Below are 17745 nucleotides of genomic sequence, written 5' to 3' on the forward strand. Positions count from 1 at the left end.
GTCAAATGTTAGAGTTGTATTATTAAATAGAGTTCGGTGTCTAGCAGGACCGATAATCAGCATTTCCGTTTTTTTGGCGTTGAGTTGCAAAAAAAATAGCGGACATCCATTGTTTAATTTCATTAAGACACGCCTCCAGCTGACTACAATCCGGCGTGTTGGTCAGCTTTAGGGGCATGTAGAGTTGGGTGTCATCAGCATAACAGTGAAAGCTAATACCGTATTTGCGTATGATGTCACCTAGCGGCAGCATGTAGATGCTGAAGAGTGCAGGGCCAAGGACCGAACCCTGGGGAACTCCACACGTTACCTTAACGTAGTCCGAGGTCACATTGTTATGGGAGACACACTGCATCCTATCAGTAAGATAAGAGTTAAACCAAGACAGGGCTAAGTCTGACATACCAATTCGTGTTTTGATACGTTCTAATAAAATATTATGATCGACGGTATCGAAAGCAGCGCTAAGATCGAGGAGCAGCAACATAGATGACGCATCAGAATCCATCGTTAGCAATAGATCATTAGTCATTTTTGCGAGGGCTGTCTCCGTGGAGTGATTTGCCCTGAAACCGGATTGAAAGGTTTCACATAGATTGTTAGACGCTAAGTGTTCATTTAACTGCTCCGCAACAATTTTTTCAAGGATTTTTGAAATAAAGGGAAGGTGAGACACCGGTCGGTAATTTACCATGAGGTCAGGATCGAGGTTAGGTCTTTTAAGAAGAGGATGAATAACCGCTTTTTTGAATGCTAGGGGAACAGTGCCCGAGGAGAGTGATAAGTTTATAATATTTAGCACTGATGGACCTAATAATACAAAGAGCTCCTTGATCAGTTTCCCAGGAAGAGGGTCAAGTAAACATGTTGTCTGTTTTATTCCATTTACACGTTGTAACAATTCCTCTAATGTTATTTCCTCAAAACGAGAGAAAGTATTTTGGAGGGCAGTATCCGCCGTATATACCATCGTGTCAGTGTTAATAGAACCCCGTTGTAGCTGGGACGCATTGTTTTTAATCTCCTTTCTAATGACTTCAATTTTCTTACTAAAGAATTGCATAAAGTCATCAGCTGAGTGGGTTGAGCTACTGGAAGGAGTTCCTTGTTGGGTTAGCGATGCTACCAGTACTAAACAAAAATTTAGGATCGTTTTTATTACGGTGGATGAGATTTGAGTAATATTTAGCTTTAGCTAAGGTAAGCATGCGTTTATAAGTTATTAAACCATCACTCCATGCTTGATGGTGCACCTCAAGTTATAGTCGTGCGCCATTTGCGTTCCAGCTTTCTACATAATAATTTCTGAGCTCTAGTTTCTTCTGTAAACCACGGGGTGCGCTTTTTTGGAGCCTTTTTTAACTTTAGCGGTGCTATGTTATCAATGGTTTCGCGCAGGGCGTCGTTAAAGTTGTTAGTGAGGTTATCAATAGAGCCCACATACTTTGGGAATGGTGCCATTACCGAGGGCAGTAGGTCAGCAAGAGTTGTCGTTGTGGCTGTATTAATGTTGCGGCTGCTATAGCAGTTATTATTATTATTAGTTTGACGAACATGCGTCTGAACCTCGAATTTTATAAGGTAATGATCAGACAATACTTTAGTATACGGGAGTATCGTAACTTTGGAAACGGTGATGCCCCTGACAAGCACTAGGTCTATCGTATTACCGTTGCGATGCGTGGGTTCATTTATTATTTGTGTGAGACCACAGCTATCAATTACAGTCTGGAGCGCTACGCACGGTGGGTCCGATGGGGTATTCATATGGATATTAAAGTCCCCCATTATGATTATATTATCGGCGTGTGTCACTAGATCAGCAACGAACTCTGAGAATTCATTAATAAAGTCCGAATAGGGCCCTGGGGGTCGGTAGATAACAGCCAGGTGTAGAGGCAGCGGTGTGACAGACCTCATAGTAAGCACCTCAAACGATTTTATATTTATTATTTATGTTAGGACTAAGGTTAAAGTTTTCGTTGTATATTAGTGCGACCCCCCCACCCCTTTTGAGCGGACGGGCAATATGCGCATGTGTAAAGTTAGGAGGACATGCCTCATTTAGCGCAAAAAAGTCGTTTGGTTTAAGCCAGGTTTCGCTGAGACCGATGACGTTAAGATTGTTGTCTCTGATAATATCATTAACTAACAACGTTTTAGGAGACAATGATCTTATGTTTAAAAAACCTATATTATAGGTAGTGGGCTGTTTTAGGGAGTTTTTGATCAAATTATCCGTAGTAGCAATATTAATAATGTTGTGTTTATTATGCCCAGTGCATTTAGTATAGTTACGACCATATCTAGGAATTGATACGACAGGAATTTTCCGATTGTTTGATTGTTGCTTTGATAAACTGCACGCATCATGGTTAGCCACCTCAGTAACGGGGATTTTCCGATTGTTTGTTTGTTGCTTTGATAAACTGCACGCATCATGGTTAGCCACCTCAGTAACGGGGATTTTCCGATTGTTTGTTTGTTGCTTTGATAAACTGCACGCATCATGGTTAGCCACCTCAGTAACGGGGATTTTCCGATTGTTTGATTGTTGCTTTGATAAACTGCACGCATCATGGTTAGCCACCTCAGTAACGGGGATTTTCCGATTGTTTGTTTGTTGCTTTGATAAACTGCACGCATCATAGTTAGCCACCTCAGTAACACACATGTCCAACTCTGAAACACTCAAAGCAGAAAAAACGTGTCCTAATTTAACAGACTCCTTACCCAGACCAGTAGTCTCGCATTTTCCATCTAAATCCGTCTTCGGGATGGAGGGAAGTGGTGTTCTGTGGGGATTAGCCTTCTGCTTTGTTTTTAGCCCCGCTCGGCATCCGCGTTTCCGATCACACCGCTGGCGTCTGCTCCGTAGACGGCCCCCGCTGCTACTAGACTCCCCTGCTTCACAGGCCGCTGGATGTAGCCGCCGATGTATTCCCATGCTAGTTAGCAAGTCTAGCACGCAAGTGTCTATCGGTCCAAAACGGCCCGATGTGTCCACATCCAGAAGTGTCTGGCGGTCGTACGTGATCACGGAGTGACCACGATGTGAGCCAGCCATAAAGTTTGTGGAATTGTCCGGTATTTCTGCCAAATGTTCCATCTTTAGCAGGAGCTCTCGAGCGCGCAGCCCGTCCGGGCGCCGCCATCTGTTGACCATTCATGATGGGTTATGTAAGTATATTTTTGCTGTGGATTCAGGTGTGTACTGGTCTCATCATTATAGACTGTGAATACAGGCAGATGATGGGTTATGTAAGTATATTTTTGCTGTGGATTCAGGTGTGTACTGGTCTCATCATTATAGACTGTGAATACAGGCAGATGATGGGTTATGTAAGTATATTTTTGCTGTGAATTCAGGTGTGTACTGGTCTCATCATTATAGACTGTGAATACAGGCAGATGATGGGTTATGTAAGTATATTTTTGCTGTGGATTCAGGTGTGTACTGGTCTCATCATTATAGACTGTGAATACAGGCAGATGATGGGGTTATGTAAGTATATTTTTGCTGTGGATTCAGGTGTGTACTGGTCTCATCATTATAGACTGTGAATACAGGCAGATGATGGGTTATGTAAGTATATTTTTGCTGTGGATTCAGGTGTGTACTGGTCTCATCATTATAGACTGTGAATACAGGCAGATGATGGGTTATGTAAGTATATTTTTGCTGTGAATTCAGGTGTGTACTGGTCTCATCATTATAGACTGTGAATACAGGCAGATGATGGGTTATGTAAGTATATTTTTGCTGTGGATTCAGGTGTGTACTGGTCTCATCATTATAGACTGTGAATACAGGCAGATGATGGGTTATGTAAGTATATTTTTGCTGTGGATTCAGGTGTGTACTGGTCTCATCATTATAGACTGTGAATACAGGCAGATGATGGGTTATGTAAGTATATTTTTGCTGTGGATTCAGGTGTGTACTGGTCTCATCATTATAGACTGTGAATACAGGCAGATGATGGGTTATGTAAGTATATTTTTGCTGTGGATTCAGGTGTGTACTGGTCTCATCATTATAGACTGTGAATACAGGCAGATGATGGGTTATGTAAGTATATTTTTGCTGTGGATTCAGGTGTGTACTGGTCTCATCATTATAGACTGTGAATACAGGCAGATGATGAGTTATGTAAGTATATTTTTGCTGTGGATTCAGGTGTGTACTGGTCTCATCATTATAGACTGTGAATACAGGCAGATGATGGGTTATGTAAGTATATTTTTGCTGTGAATTCAGGTGTGTACTGGTCTCATCATTATAGACTGTGAATACAGGCAGATGATGGGTTATGTAAGTATATTTTTGCTGTGAATTCAGGTGTGTACTGGTCTCATCATTATAGACTGTGAATACAGGCAGATGATGGGTTATGTAAGTATATTTTTGCTGTGGATTCAGGTGTGTACTGGTCTCATCATTATAGACTGTGAATACAGGCAGATGATGGGTTATGTAAGTATATTTTTGCTGTGGATTCAGGTGTGTACTGGTCTCATCATTATAGACTGTGAATACAGGCAGATGATGGGTTATGTAAGTATATTTTTGCTGTGGATTCAGGTGTGTACTGGTCTCATCATTATAGACTGTGAATACAGGCAGATGATGGGTTATGTAAGTATATTTTTGCTGTGGATTCAGGTGTGTACTGGTCTCATCATTATAGACTGTGAATACAGGCAGATGATGGGTTATGTAAGTATATTTTTGCTGTGAATTCAGGTGTGTACTGGTCTCATCATTATAGACTGTGAATACAGGCAGATGATGGGTTATGTAAGTATATTTTTGCTGTGGATTCAGGTGTGTACTGGTCTCATCATTATAGACTGTGAATACAGGCAGATGATGGGTTATGTAAGTATATTTTTGCTGTGAATTCAGGTGTGTACTGGTCTCATCATTATAGACTGTGAATACAGGCAGATGATGGGTTATGTAAGTATATTTTTGCTGTGGATTCAGGTGTGTACTGGTCTCATCATTATAGACTGTGAATACAGGCAGATGATGGGTTATGTAAGTATATTTTTGCTGTGGATTCAGGTGTGTACTGGTCTCATCATTATAGACTGTGAATACAGGCAGATGATGGGTTATGTCACAGATCATTACTCCACTGATGTTTGAAGACTGCATATTATTAGTGAAGATGTTATCGATGAATACTGTGCGATGTTATTCTAGTCGGTCTTGTAATGCTTGGGTATAAACTCATACTGTGCATCCTGTTAATATAGTTTTATGTTGCTATGTGGTTATTTGGATTCATGAGATTAATATTATAATCCCCACAAATAAATATTGTTTTATTAACTATTTCTGAGAAAGTTTTTTCAGCCCACTCAGTAAATAGTTCCACATTTGAACCTGGTGACCTGTATATACAGCTAATTATGATGTTTTTCTTCCTTTCATTAATGATTTCTTTTGATAAGCATTCAACTATATCATTTACTGATACAGTCATGTCTTTTAATATTTTGTATTTATATTTCTTATGAACGTACATAGCGACTCCTCCACCCATTTTATTTGTTCTGTTAACATAGTTTAAATTATAATCCTTTATCTCAAAATCAATGCCTTTTGCTTCATTAAACCATGTTTCGGATATAGCAAAATGTTGTAAGTAGTCTTGAATTGCACTGGAATTTGCATACATGCTTCTACTGTTAAAATGGATGACTGAAAATGTGCCTTTTGATTTTATTGAGTTATTATATTCCCTTTCTGAATAGTATTTGCAGTTAATGGAGTCAGATGATGGAAACATATTATCTGGATCGAGATGATATTCCAAGTCTAATGAATTGTGATCAGTATACTCAGATGATTTTAGTTCAAAAAGCTCGGAATCTAGAATCCTTTGTTGTATTGTTAAATTGTTGTCTGTAATATCAGAGGACTGATTGTATGCCATTGAATGAACTTGTAAATGTACTTTTTAACTCTCCTTGTCCCACTAATTCACATATTTATTCATATCTCTTCAGTTCCTGTATGTCTCTAACAACCAGCACTTTTGCTTGTTCAGGTGATCCGTTCAGTTTTATGACTATTTTACAGTTTGTGACCCAAGTATTCTGTATTTTGTTTTGTTTCCTTAAGTGCCAGGCTTTTTTTGCAATATCTGCATTCCTTTTGATCAGGTGATCATTCAAATATACGTTGGTGCCTTTTAGCTTTCTCCCTTGTTTCATGAGTTCAGTCTTTCTTTTCCTGTTGACGAACCTCAGGATGACAGCAGGGATGACGTCCCTCTTCGCAGGCAGAGGATGACACGCTTCCATTGAGTTCTTGTCCAGATGAATGTCTCTGGAAGCCAGAAAGGCCACAACCTGCTCCTCCACCGAGCCAGCCTCCGGGTCCCTAGATGCACTCTCGCTCCCCACAGCTTGTGCATATGAGCGGGGTTTCACTTTTAGCCCCGTCACGATCACATCATTCAGTCTAGAATACTGCTCCAGATCTTCCACTTTCCTCTCCAACTCGCCAATCTTCTTATCCCTCTCCTGGATGCACATACGGAGCTCCATGACTTCGTTTAAGAATTATATCCTGTTTAATCCGTATGTCATTTACGTCTTGTGAAAGACATTGAAGTGACTTTTTAATGTCCTCGTTTTCCTCTGCCGCTGGGGTTCTCTTCGGTCCCGTGACGACGAGCCCTTAAGACCCCACAGTCTGGTCAGAGATGATATTTAGCTGCTCAGCGATGTGTTGACAACTTCTGCGTCTTTGTTAGCAGCTAACAAGCTAAGCTAACTAGCGAGCTAAGCTAAGTCAGCACGAAACGCGGCGAAATGCTTCTCGCGCACCAAGACAATCTTATCCCTAAATAAAGACTCAAAGATGTATTTTATACGACGTGAATATTTAAAAACTGGAGAAAAAGTAATGAGACTGACTTATTAGCGTTCGGCTCCCTTCTCTGTCGACGTGCGAATGATGCCAAAAAACATGAAACAAGATGGGAAATCCTTAAAGGCTTATTGTGAAAATGTAATAATGTTTATAGACATGCAACAACAGCAACATATATGTTATCTGTTGTTATGTTCCCGATTTTTGAGTGTACAAAATGAAAGTGTGTGTTGAGTCTGACTTGGACATAATATGGACTATACACAAATGCTTTTTTATGAAAATGTCATTTTGTTTATAAATTATATGCAATCTGTTGTTTCCCTAATTGTTGTTGTTGTTGTACATGGATGAGGGTGTGTGTTGCTGAGCCCCACTTGGACATTACCATGAATTGATGAAGGTGGACCCCGACTTAAACAAGTTGAAAAACTTATTGGGGTGTTACCATTTAGTGGTCAATTGTACGGAATATGTACTGTACTGTGCAATCTACTAATACAAGTATCAATCAATCTGGACTGGACCTGGTTTTAAAAACCTTTAGAAAAGTCTAATTTCAATAATAACCTGGTCTTGTGAAGATAAGGTCATTTTTTATTTTATAAATAAAATCAAATAAGATAAATAAAAAATTGAAATATAAAACATTTTCTTGGATAAAAAAAGAAAGTAAAATAATATAAAACAATTACATACAAAATAGTAATTAATGATAATGTTCGGCACACACAATCATGTGTTTTTCAGGGACTGTGTCCCTTGCCGCCTGTGCTAGATATGTTGAGGGAACCACAATTTTGGTAGCAGAAAGAAACAACCCTTTTTTGTGTGAGTGGGTGTGGATGAGTGTGAATGGGGGAGGGGGGAGGGGGGGAGGGTTGATGCACTAATTGAAAGTGTATCCTGTATATTTTTATGTTGATTTAATAAAAAAAACAATGTATTGAAACGACAGTAGCATAAGGAAAGAAAAACAATAAATACATATTACACTCATGATATTATTATTGTCTTTGATGCTAATCATTTTTATAATGTATTTTAGAATGTGGGAGGTTTTCATGTTCTTTTTAAATTTATTCTGGCATTATATAAATTATATCTATATATGCGAATATATATACATATATTAATTTATTTATTGTTTTTCTTTGATTAGCTATCCATCCATCCATTTTCTACTGCCTGTCTTTTTTGAGGTCTCGTAGGAAAAGAGGCCCCAATTGGGACTTCGAGATGCAAAACAATTGACAACCATATCCTTGAAAGGAGACTACCTGTCTAGCTCAAACGCCAACCTTTAAGTTCTGACTGAAAGCAGTTGTTTTCCAGATATTTACACACCAACATCTTCTTCTGTGGTCAGGTGGTGTTGTTTAGCTTTAGCGCACACCCAGACAGTGAAAGAAGGAACATAGAAAACGATGCTTTGGCTTCTCCAGGAGAGGAGTCCTCCATATTTGACCTGACCTCCTCCCAGGAACTGCAGTCCTGTGTAAATCACGCTCTCTGGTAATTAAGCGACTTTTGCTTCAGTAAAGCGTCTCCGACGTCTGTTTGGATCCAGTCGCTCTGCCGTGTCGCCCTTCTGTCCGGACCAGGATGACAAGACCAGAAATACACTTCAAAAGCTCCAGAGTTTTACCTCAAAAATAGAGAGATAAGACAAAGTCAGAGTCAGTTGCACAAAACACCGAAAGGGATTGGCGCGGTTGGGAGAGTGGCCGTGCCAGCAACCTGAGAGTTCCTGGTTCGATCCCCACCTTCTACCAACCTCGTCACGTCCGTTGTGTCCTTGGGCAAGACACTTCACCCTTGCTCCTGATGAGTCGTGGTTATTGCCTTGCATGGCAGCTCCCGCCATCAGTGTGTGAATGTGTATGTGAATGGGTGAATGTGGAAATAGTGTCAAAGCCCTTTGAGTACCTTGAAGGTATAGCAGTATGAACCTTTCAAGTCATGGCTGCAAACTGCCAGTAAGAAGAAGAAGTAATAGAGCTGGTTGCTTGTTTCTCTCGTGAGATCTGACAACATTAATAGTTTAAATTGAACAATTGACAGGTTGACAACATCCAAACAAACCAAGTCATCTCCAATACATCTCAACATTACACACATCCTCCAGGCTGAGTTAGTCTACATGATGAAGTAAGCTGGAAACTACATGTAAGTCATATAAAGAAAACATTTAAAAATTGACTGCGATAACAAATAGAATAAAAAACATCCCCACAAATATTAACTACATTTATTGTACCCAATTGTATTTGAATCATACATTGTTTATTGCATAAAGGTCCAGGGACATACAAACCCTGTTTCCATATGAGTTGGGAAATTGTGTTAGAGGTAAATAAAAACAGAATACAATGATTTGCAAATCCTTTTCAACCCATATTCAGTTGAATGCACTACAAAGACAAGATATTTGATGTTCAAACTCATAATTTTTATTATTTTTTTGAAGATAATTAACTTAAAATTTCATGGCTGCAACACGTGTCAAAGTAGTTGGGAAAGGGCATGTTCACCACTGTGTTACATCACCTTTTCTTTTAACAACACTCAATAAACGTTTAGGAACTGAGGAAACTAATTGTTGAAGCTTTGAAAGTGGAATTCTTTCCCATTCTTGTTTTATGTAGAGTTTGAGTCGTTCAACAGTCCAGGGTCTCCGCTGTTGTATTTTACGCTTCATAATGCGCCACACATTTTCCATGGGAGACAGGTCTGGACTGCAGGCAGGCCAGGAAAGTACCCGCACTCTTTGTTTTACGAAGCCACGCTGTTGTAACATATGTTGAATGTGGCTTGGCATTGTCTTGCTGAAATAAACAGGGGTGTCCATGAAAAAGATGGCGCTTAAATGGCAGCATATGTTGTTCCAAATTATTATGTCACACATGTTACTTGTGCTGATGTTACTTAAACTTAAAGTCTGGACAGTTTATTTCAAATCCTGCAGTTTCATTTGCTGCTGCTGTTCTCACCAGCACACTTGTGTTTCTTACACTGCTACTTAGAAGACAATCTTTCACCACACACACTGCAACTCAACACTTTCTCACCTGTGTGTCTTCTCATGTGTACTTTTAAACTTCGATTTATGACATAACTTTTACCACATTCTGAGCAGGAAAAAGGTTTCTCTCCCGTGTGTATTCTCATGTGCGCTTTGAATTGGTACCTTTGAGTAAAATCTTTACCGCAGATTGAACATGTAAAAGGTTTTTCTCCAGTGTGTGTTCTCATGTGTGCTTTAAAATTGTGCTTTTGAGTAAAATCTTTACCGCAAATTGAACATGAAAAAGGTTTTTCTCCAGTGTGTGTTGTCATGTGTAGTTTTAAACTTTGATTTAATACAAATCTTTTACCACATACTGAGCAGGAAAAAGGTTGTTCTCCAGTATGTATTCTCATGTGTACTTTGAAATTGTGCTTTAAAGTAAAACATTTACGACAGAGTGAACAAGAAAAGGGTTTTTCTCCAGTGTGTGTTCTCATGTGGGTTTTCAGAAGACTTTGGTATTTAAAAGTTTTGTGACAGAGAGAAGATGTGAAGTGAGTGTTGTCAGTGTGACATGTCTTATCATCTTTAGAGTCTTCATCATCAGTGTCAGGAGAGTGTGACGTTGTGTCCTCACTATCTGATAGTGGAGCTAAGAGCTTGTCTGCTTGTGATCCTCCACAGTGGTCTCCATCAGCTTCTGTTGTCATGTGTTGTGTTGAGCTGCTGCTTGGAGGCTCCCCCCCTCCCCTCTCCTCACTTTCACCTTTCACCTCATCATCTTCACTCTTCACAATCAAATGGAACTTCTCCAACCATTCTTGACTGATGCTGTGTTCCTCCTCTTCCTCTTTAAAATGCGGGGTCAGTGGGTTATTTTCTTCCCTTTGCATTTGCAATGTATGTGGCGCCTTCTCTTCCTCCTTAATGTGGAAGGGCTGTGGCTCCTCCTTGCCCATCCTGAAGCTCCACTTCTGTTGCTCAGAGAGAAGATGTTCTTCACAGACGTCTGCAGGACACAGGAAGACAAACATGGTCGAGAGGAGTCCATCTTTTTTTCAGTCACATGTCAGGAGCGATATTGATAAGATTTTACCAATTCAGATTTAATTTTCAATTCTGCTTTACGATTCGGTTATTTGTGGACTCTTTTGCTTTCAAATTCGGTAAAAAGGTGAAGAAACAGGTCGATTAGCACCTACAGTGAGGTCTTAAGAGGCCCAGACCTTATGGGTCCCCTATGGGGTGCCAGAGGACCCTAAGGAAATGTTTCTGCTTTGAAAATATCTATAAAATAAAAACATTTTTGGCTATAAATTAACAAGACACTACAAGTTATTTTGGGGTATTTCACAGAACTTTCCTCCAGAAGATCTTAGCTCCGTCCATGTCAGATGAATATCAAATGAAGCTGTTTGACCACAATACCCAGGAATATGTTTGGAGGAGAAAAGGTGAGGCCTTTAATCCCAGGAACACCATTCCCACCATCAAGCATGGTGGTGGTAGTATTATTCTCTGGGTCCGTTTTGCTGCCAATGGAACTGCTGCTTTAAATGGGACAATGTAAAAGGAGGATTATCTCCAAATTCTTCAGGACAAGCTAAAATCATCAGCCTGGAGGTTGGGTCTTGGATGCTGTTGGGTGTTCCAACAGGGCAATGACCCCAAACACACGTCAAAAGTGGTCAAGGAATGTCTAAATCAGGCTAGAATGAAGGTTTTAGAATGGCCTTCCCAAAGTCCTGACTTAAACGTGTGGACAATGCTGAAGAAACAAGTCTATGTCAGAAAACCAACACATTTAGCTGAACTGCACCAATTTTGTCAAGAGGGATGGTCAACAACCAAAAGCGCCTTATTGCAGTGAAACTTGCCAAAGGACATGCAACCAAATATTAACATTGCTGTATGTATACTTTTGACCCAGCACATTTGCTCACATGTACAGTAGACCCATAATCAATTCATAAAAAAAAAAAAACTTTATGAATGTTTTTAGTGAGCAACAAGTATGTGCTCCAATCACTACATCACAAAAAAATAAGAATTGTAGAAATGATTGGAAACTCAAGACAGCCATGACAATATGTTCTTTACAGGTGTATGTTAACTTTTGATCGCGACTGTATGTGTGTGTGTATATATATATATATATATATATATATATATATATATACACACACACACACACACATAAAACAGATTTAAGTGTACCACTAATGGTACGACAAATGTTCTTTAATTGTTTAAGTACAGTGTTTTAGTTTCCTATATTGAATGAACCTGAAAGTTCATTGAGGTGGTACTTGGACAGCCAAGTATTTTTGGTGAAAAAAGTTTGACAACTACTGACGTAGTAAACTACATTGGCAGACACCATTTTGTTTTACCTAAAACGACGTCCGCGTATAACTATCGCTTCCAATGAGATCCCGTTTTTATCTTGAGTTAACAGTAAAAGGAGAAAGCAATATCTGCGTCGTTTCATTTTTCTCTAACTACTTTCCACTGTGTTTGTTAGAAAGTTCCACAACTGTTGACGTTATCCCACGCTTGTGCTACAGCACTCATCTCATTGTGCAACATGTCAATGTTTCAAGTGGAACTAAACCTGATCTCTGAAAGAGGCACACATTATTTCCAAAGCAGGGCCCCCATCCACATATACAATACTAGAACATATCTGATGAAAGCAAACATTATTTGGTTATTTGAATTATAAGTGGGCCATACCAGCTATTAGGGTTGTACAGTATACTGGTATTGGTATAGTACCGCTAATGAATCATTCGCTGTACCGTACCCTCGCATCGAAGTCACGTCGTGACATTGCGGGTTTACGAGCAGACGAGCATGTTCGGCGGCACACAATCACTGAGTACTTACAAGCAGACACAGCGTGGAGACAGAAAAGGAACAACGGATTCATTTTGGCTTAAAAACTAACAATAAAGGTGAAGTTATAACACTGAAACACCCTCAGGAAAAGGGGCTTTAAGACATAGCAAGCTAGCTAGCGGCTAACATCCATCCGCCGTCGGTAGTGTTTTAGCTACTTCTAAATCACTAATCCTCGCCTCCATGGCAACAAATAAAGTAAGTTTCTCACAAGTAACATTATCACTGGAGGACGAGGAACAGCTAAACATGCTTCACTACACACCGTAGCTCACCGGCTTCAAAATGTAAACAAACGCCACATATCTAGCCGATACTACTATGATTACGTCAATATTTTTTGGTATCACAACATTTTATTTCACTTTTTTTTTAAATGTATACAGTATTATGTTTATAAACACAGGAAATATGTCCCTGGACACATGAAGACTTTAAAGATGACCAATGTATGATCCTGTAACTACTTGGTATCGGATTGATACCCAAACTTGTGGTATCATCCAAAAACTAATGTAAAGTATCAAAGAAGAGAAAAATACGTGATTATTACATTTTAACAGAAGTGTAGATAGAACATGTTAAAAGAGAAAATAAGCAGATACTAACAGTAAATGAACAAGTAGATTAACTATCCATTTTTACAGTTTGTCCTTAATAATGTTGACAAAATAATAGGTGTATAAATGAGACAACATGTTAGTGCATATGTCAGCAGACTAATTAGGAGTCTTTGTTTGTTTACTTACTAGTAAAAGACAAGTTGTCTAGCATGTTCACTATTTTATTTAAGGACTTAACTGCAATAATAAACATATGTTTAATATACCCTAAGTTTTTTTTGTTAAAATAAAGCCAGTAATGCCATTTTTGCGGTCCCCTTTATTGAGAAAAGTACCAAAATAAATTTGGTACCGGTAGCAAAATATTGGTATGGTTCCAACACTCCCAGCTATATTTGAATATTGTCTAATGGAAATGACTGCTGTCTGATAATCACATGAATAACCAGTGTTGGCGTTAACACACTTTTTATGTCTTTTTACGCATTGAAATCAAAAAGGACGTGCATTTCCTTAAATCCGGGCGTCCCTGGATTGCAGAGTGTTTTTTTTTTTTAACCGAACTGCCTTCTCTGGGTCAAAACTGCAGTTTGCTTGTTTTTTTTTTTTTAACAAATATCACTTTCCACCAGTGTTTTGTTTTGTTTATTGTGACGGTGCGTTCTTATCACGCCGTCACTTGAGGACCGGCATGTCAGCGGGAGTGAGCGCCCTGTCGGTTGGAAGTGTGGCCGTGCCAGCAACTTGAGGGTTCCAGGTTCGATCCCCGCTTCTGCCATCCTAGTCACTGCCATTGTGTCCTTGGGCAAGACTCTTTACCCACCTGCTCCTAGTGCCACCCACACTGGTTGAAAAGTAACTGTCCGGCTTGCCCCTGACAGTTTGGTTGTGTTTTAGTTTTTCCTCTGTGTGTAGTATTTCCTGTCAGCGCTATTATTTTGTCCGTTTCCTGGTTGTTTCCCTGAGTGCTTTGTCTCCCCAGCTGTGGCTGATTGGCACCTGGCCACACCTGGTGTCAATCAGCCAGATACTATTTAAAGCTGCCTTCCCCACCAGTCAGTGCTGGATTATTGTCGTGTCGTGTGGATGTCACCACTACCTGTCAATGTCATTTATGCTAATCGTTGTAGTGTTGTGTCTACTTCTGTTCACTCTGCTCACGTCATAGTTCCTTCGTGTCACAGTAAGTGTTTTTGTTTTTAGTCCAAAGTTAGCCTTTGTGCTAGTTTTGTTCATAGCCAAGTTTGTTCTCCGCCTTGTGCGCGCCTTTTGTTTGTACCCTTTTGTTTGTTCTTGTTTTAGTGTTAAATTAAATCATGTTTTCCTGCACAATGCCTGCCGCCATCTCTGCATCTTGGGGTTCAGCAACAACACCCCCTGACAGTAATTCAGATATTAGGTTTCACTATGTAAAAACGCTTTGAGTCACTAGAGAAAAGCGCTATATAAACATAATTCACATGATTGATAAGCATTCGTTTTTAAATGGTGGTGTTAAAGGCCTACTGAAAGCCACTACTAGCGACCACGCAGTCTGATAGTTTATATATCAATGATGAAATATTAACATTGCAACACATGCCAATACGGCCTTTTTAGTATACTAAATTGCAATTTTAAATTTACCGGGAGTTTCGTCTTCAAAACGTCGTGTATTGATGACGTGTACGCAAGACGTCACGGGTTTTTAGGAAGTATGAGCGCTGCACACACACACAGCTAAAAGTCGTCTGCTTTAACCGCATAATTACACAGTATTTTGGAGATCTGTGTTGCTGAATCTTTTGCAATTTGTTCACTTAATATTGGAGAAGTCACAGTAGAAAGATGGAATTGGGAAGCTTTAGCCTTTAGCCACACAAACACACGATGAGTCCTTGTTTAGAATTCCCGGAGGTGAAACTATCCTATGGATCACAGCGAACATGGATCCCAACCGAATGTCAACCAGCAGGTTTCTCTGAGAAAATTGTGGTAAAAAGTTGCTTCTTACCTGGAGAAAAGCTGAGCTTGTGCCATCCATAAAGCTGCCGTCGACTCCCCTTAGACACAGCGCGTCAAGACACCCGTGGACGTACACCTCCGACTATCAGGTACTATTTAACTCACTAAAACACTAGCAACACAATAGAAAGATAAGGGATTTCCCAGAATTATCCTAACAAATGTCTCTAAAAACATAACTTTTTTTTAAAATTATTATTATTTTTCTAGTCCGTCGCTATTAATATCCTCAAACACAAATCTTTCATCCTCGCTCAAATTAATGGGGAAATTGTCGTTTTCTCGGTCCAAATAGCTGTTTTTGTTGGAGGCTCCCATTAAAATCAATGTGAATATGTGAGGAGCCCCCACACTTGTGATGTCATCGTCTGCACCAAAAGTTGCGAACTTTATCGTGGATGTTCTCTACTAAATCCTTTCAGCAAAAATATGGCAATATCACGAAATGATCAAGTATGACACATAGAATCTAATTTTAGCAGGCCTTTAAAAAGCAAGTATATCTCCATCTTTAGTGATAAATGTGTCCCCCGGATGAACATGTGTCACAAACATTGTATTAGATGATATGTGGATGTTTTGCTTACTTGGACTGTGATGAAGCTGTGAGGACTCAGGTGGTTTGTCTTCATGCTCTTCAGTCTTCACAGAGACAACAGTCAGTGGAAACTTGCTGACATCAGCCTCCTCCTGCCCTACAGGACACTCTCCCTCCTGACTGATCCACACTTCCTCCTCTTCCTCTTTAATGTGGGGGGGCTGTGGATCCTCCTGCTGATGAAGGGGACGTTCTTCTTGACGAGCGTTCATCTGTTGGACGTCCGCAAGACAACACAAACAAACTTCAGCTCAGACGTGTCAAATATTTATTAGTCTATCAAATATTATATTTTCCAAGGGGACTGACACCACTTTGTGGTGATGTTCTTCTACACATGGAATAATCATCAGTTATTGATTATTATGAATTGTGTAATTGATCCTGTTTCCTGCATTTACATTAATTATTGATTAAAAAGTAACAACTTATAGAAAACCTCCTGCTGGGATTTTAATACCGTCATGACTGCATGAAGTCAGTCTGCACGTATAAAAGTGTCATTGTGCTGCAGCATCAAGTGACGCCAACTGGCTCCTCCCACTACCAACCTACCAGCCAACCTTGACGTGCACCTCCAAAATAGTCCCACCTCACATCAACGGTGACCAGGACTACAGAGCTGTGGTCGGTTGGCTTTACTTTTACGCACAATATCCTCTCCTTGTTTTTCCTTCTGCAAAAGCAACATTCTTAAAACCAACGGAAAACAAACAGAAGTGCAGTGAAGCACGTGTAACAATTGCCAGCAAGTATATATATATATATATATATATATATACAAATTTATAAATATAAACATATTTTTAGAATATTTGGGTACCTTATGATTCGACTACAAACAAAATATTGATGCAAATTCATTTTGTGTGCAGTATATTAAAGCTATTTTTAATATTTAACATTTATTTAATTAAATATTTATTTTAGTCTGACTGAATAAGCATTAATCACTTACAATTGTGCAAATAGTGTATTCGTAATAACAAACATCAGTTGATTTAATGTCCACCCAATGCAGCTGAGATAGGCTCCAACACCCCCCTCGCAACCTCAAATAGGGACAAGCGGTAGAAAAGGTATGGATGGATGTTATCAAGGGAATAGAAGTGCGTGCAAACATCATTTGTATTTATTGCTAATAAAGTTGACACCAACATAAAGCAGACCACTGCAATAGTACATTATATTACACTGTCATTACAATAACAATATTATTTTTTGTTCATCCTGTAAAGCATCTTTGAGTACACTGAAAAGCGTTATACCAAATAAAATGTATTATTATTATTATTATTATTATTATTATACCATGTGACTTATTCCAGACTTAAATTTCGAGACGTTCGTTTCTTTCTAGTAACAAATATTTAATGATGTTAAGCGTGACTGTAATATACAACAAAAAAACAGTTAAAGTATTAAATAAGTCAATATAATTCTCATAGAGAACATATAAAATACACTCCTCCAAAAAAAAAACGCTCGCATTTGCTACAAAGGCCTGCTAGCGGGCTAACGCTAGCACGTTAGCTTCGAACAACATATGAGGTAAATAAGATAAATAATATGAAAATATATCATGTATATTACCTCATAAGCCGCGTGTACAAGAGAGGAGTGGAATATATTCTTCCTATTGTTACACCAGCAACTCTTTTTTGTCTTCTGTGGCCGGGCGAAGGAAGTGTGCACCACTCACTATTGTCCCAGTGAAACACGTGTTTGAAGGAAGTGTGCACCACTCACTATTGTCCCAGTGAAACACGTGTTTGAA

General features: G+C 39.3%; 1 protein-coding gene across 1 annotated transcript; it reads right to left on the minus strand.

Moving 5' to 3' along the window:
- Positions 1-9127: 9127 nt before the first annotated feature.
- On the minus strand, positions 9128-17678 carry LOC133546478 (gastrula zinc finger protein XlCGF48.2-like). The gene is made up of 3 exons (XM_061892245.1): positions 17562-17678; positions 15958-16180; positions 9128-10911 (listed from the first exon to the last, which is right to left on the minus strand). The coding sequence occupies exons 2-3, from the start codon at positions 16178-16180 to the stop codon at positions 9911-9913; spliced, it is 1224 nt and encodes a 407-aa protein (XP_061748229.1). The 5' UTR covers positions 17562-17678; the 3' UTR covers positions 9128-9910.
- Between the last annotated feature and the right edge of the window lie 67 nt (positions 17679-17745).

This window comes from Nerophis ophidion, unplaced genomic scaffold (genome assembly GCF_033978795.1).
Source record: "Nerophis ophidion isolate RoL-2023_Sa unplaced genomic scaffold, RoL_Noph_v1.0 HiC_scaffold_30, whole genome shotgun sequence".
In the NCBI taxonomy this organism is placed as follows: Eukaryota; Metazoa; Chordata; class Actinopteri; order Syngnathiformes; family Syngnathidae; genus Nerophis; species Nerophis ophidion.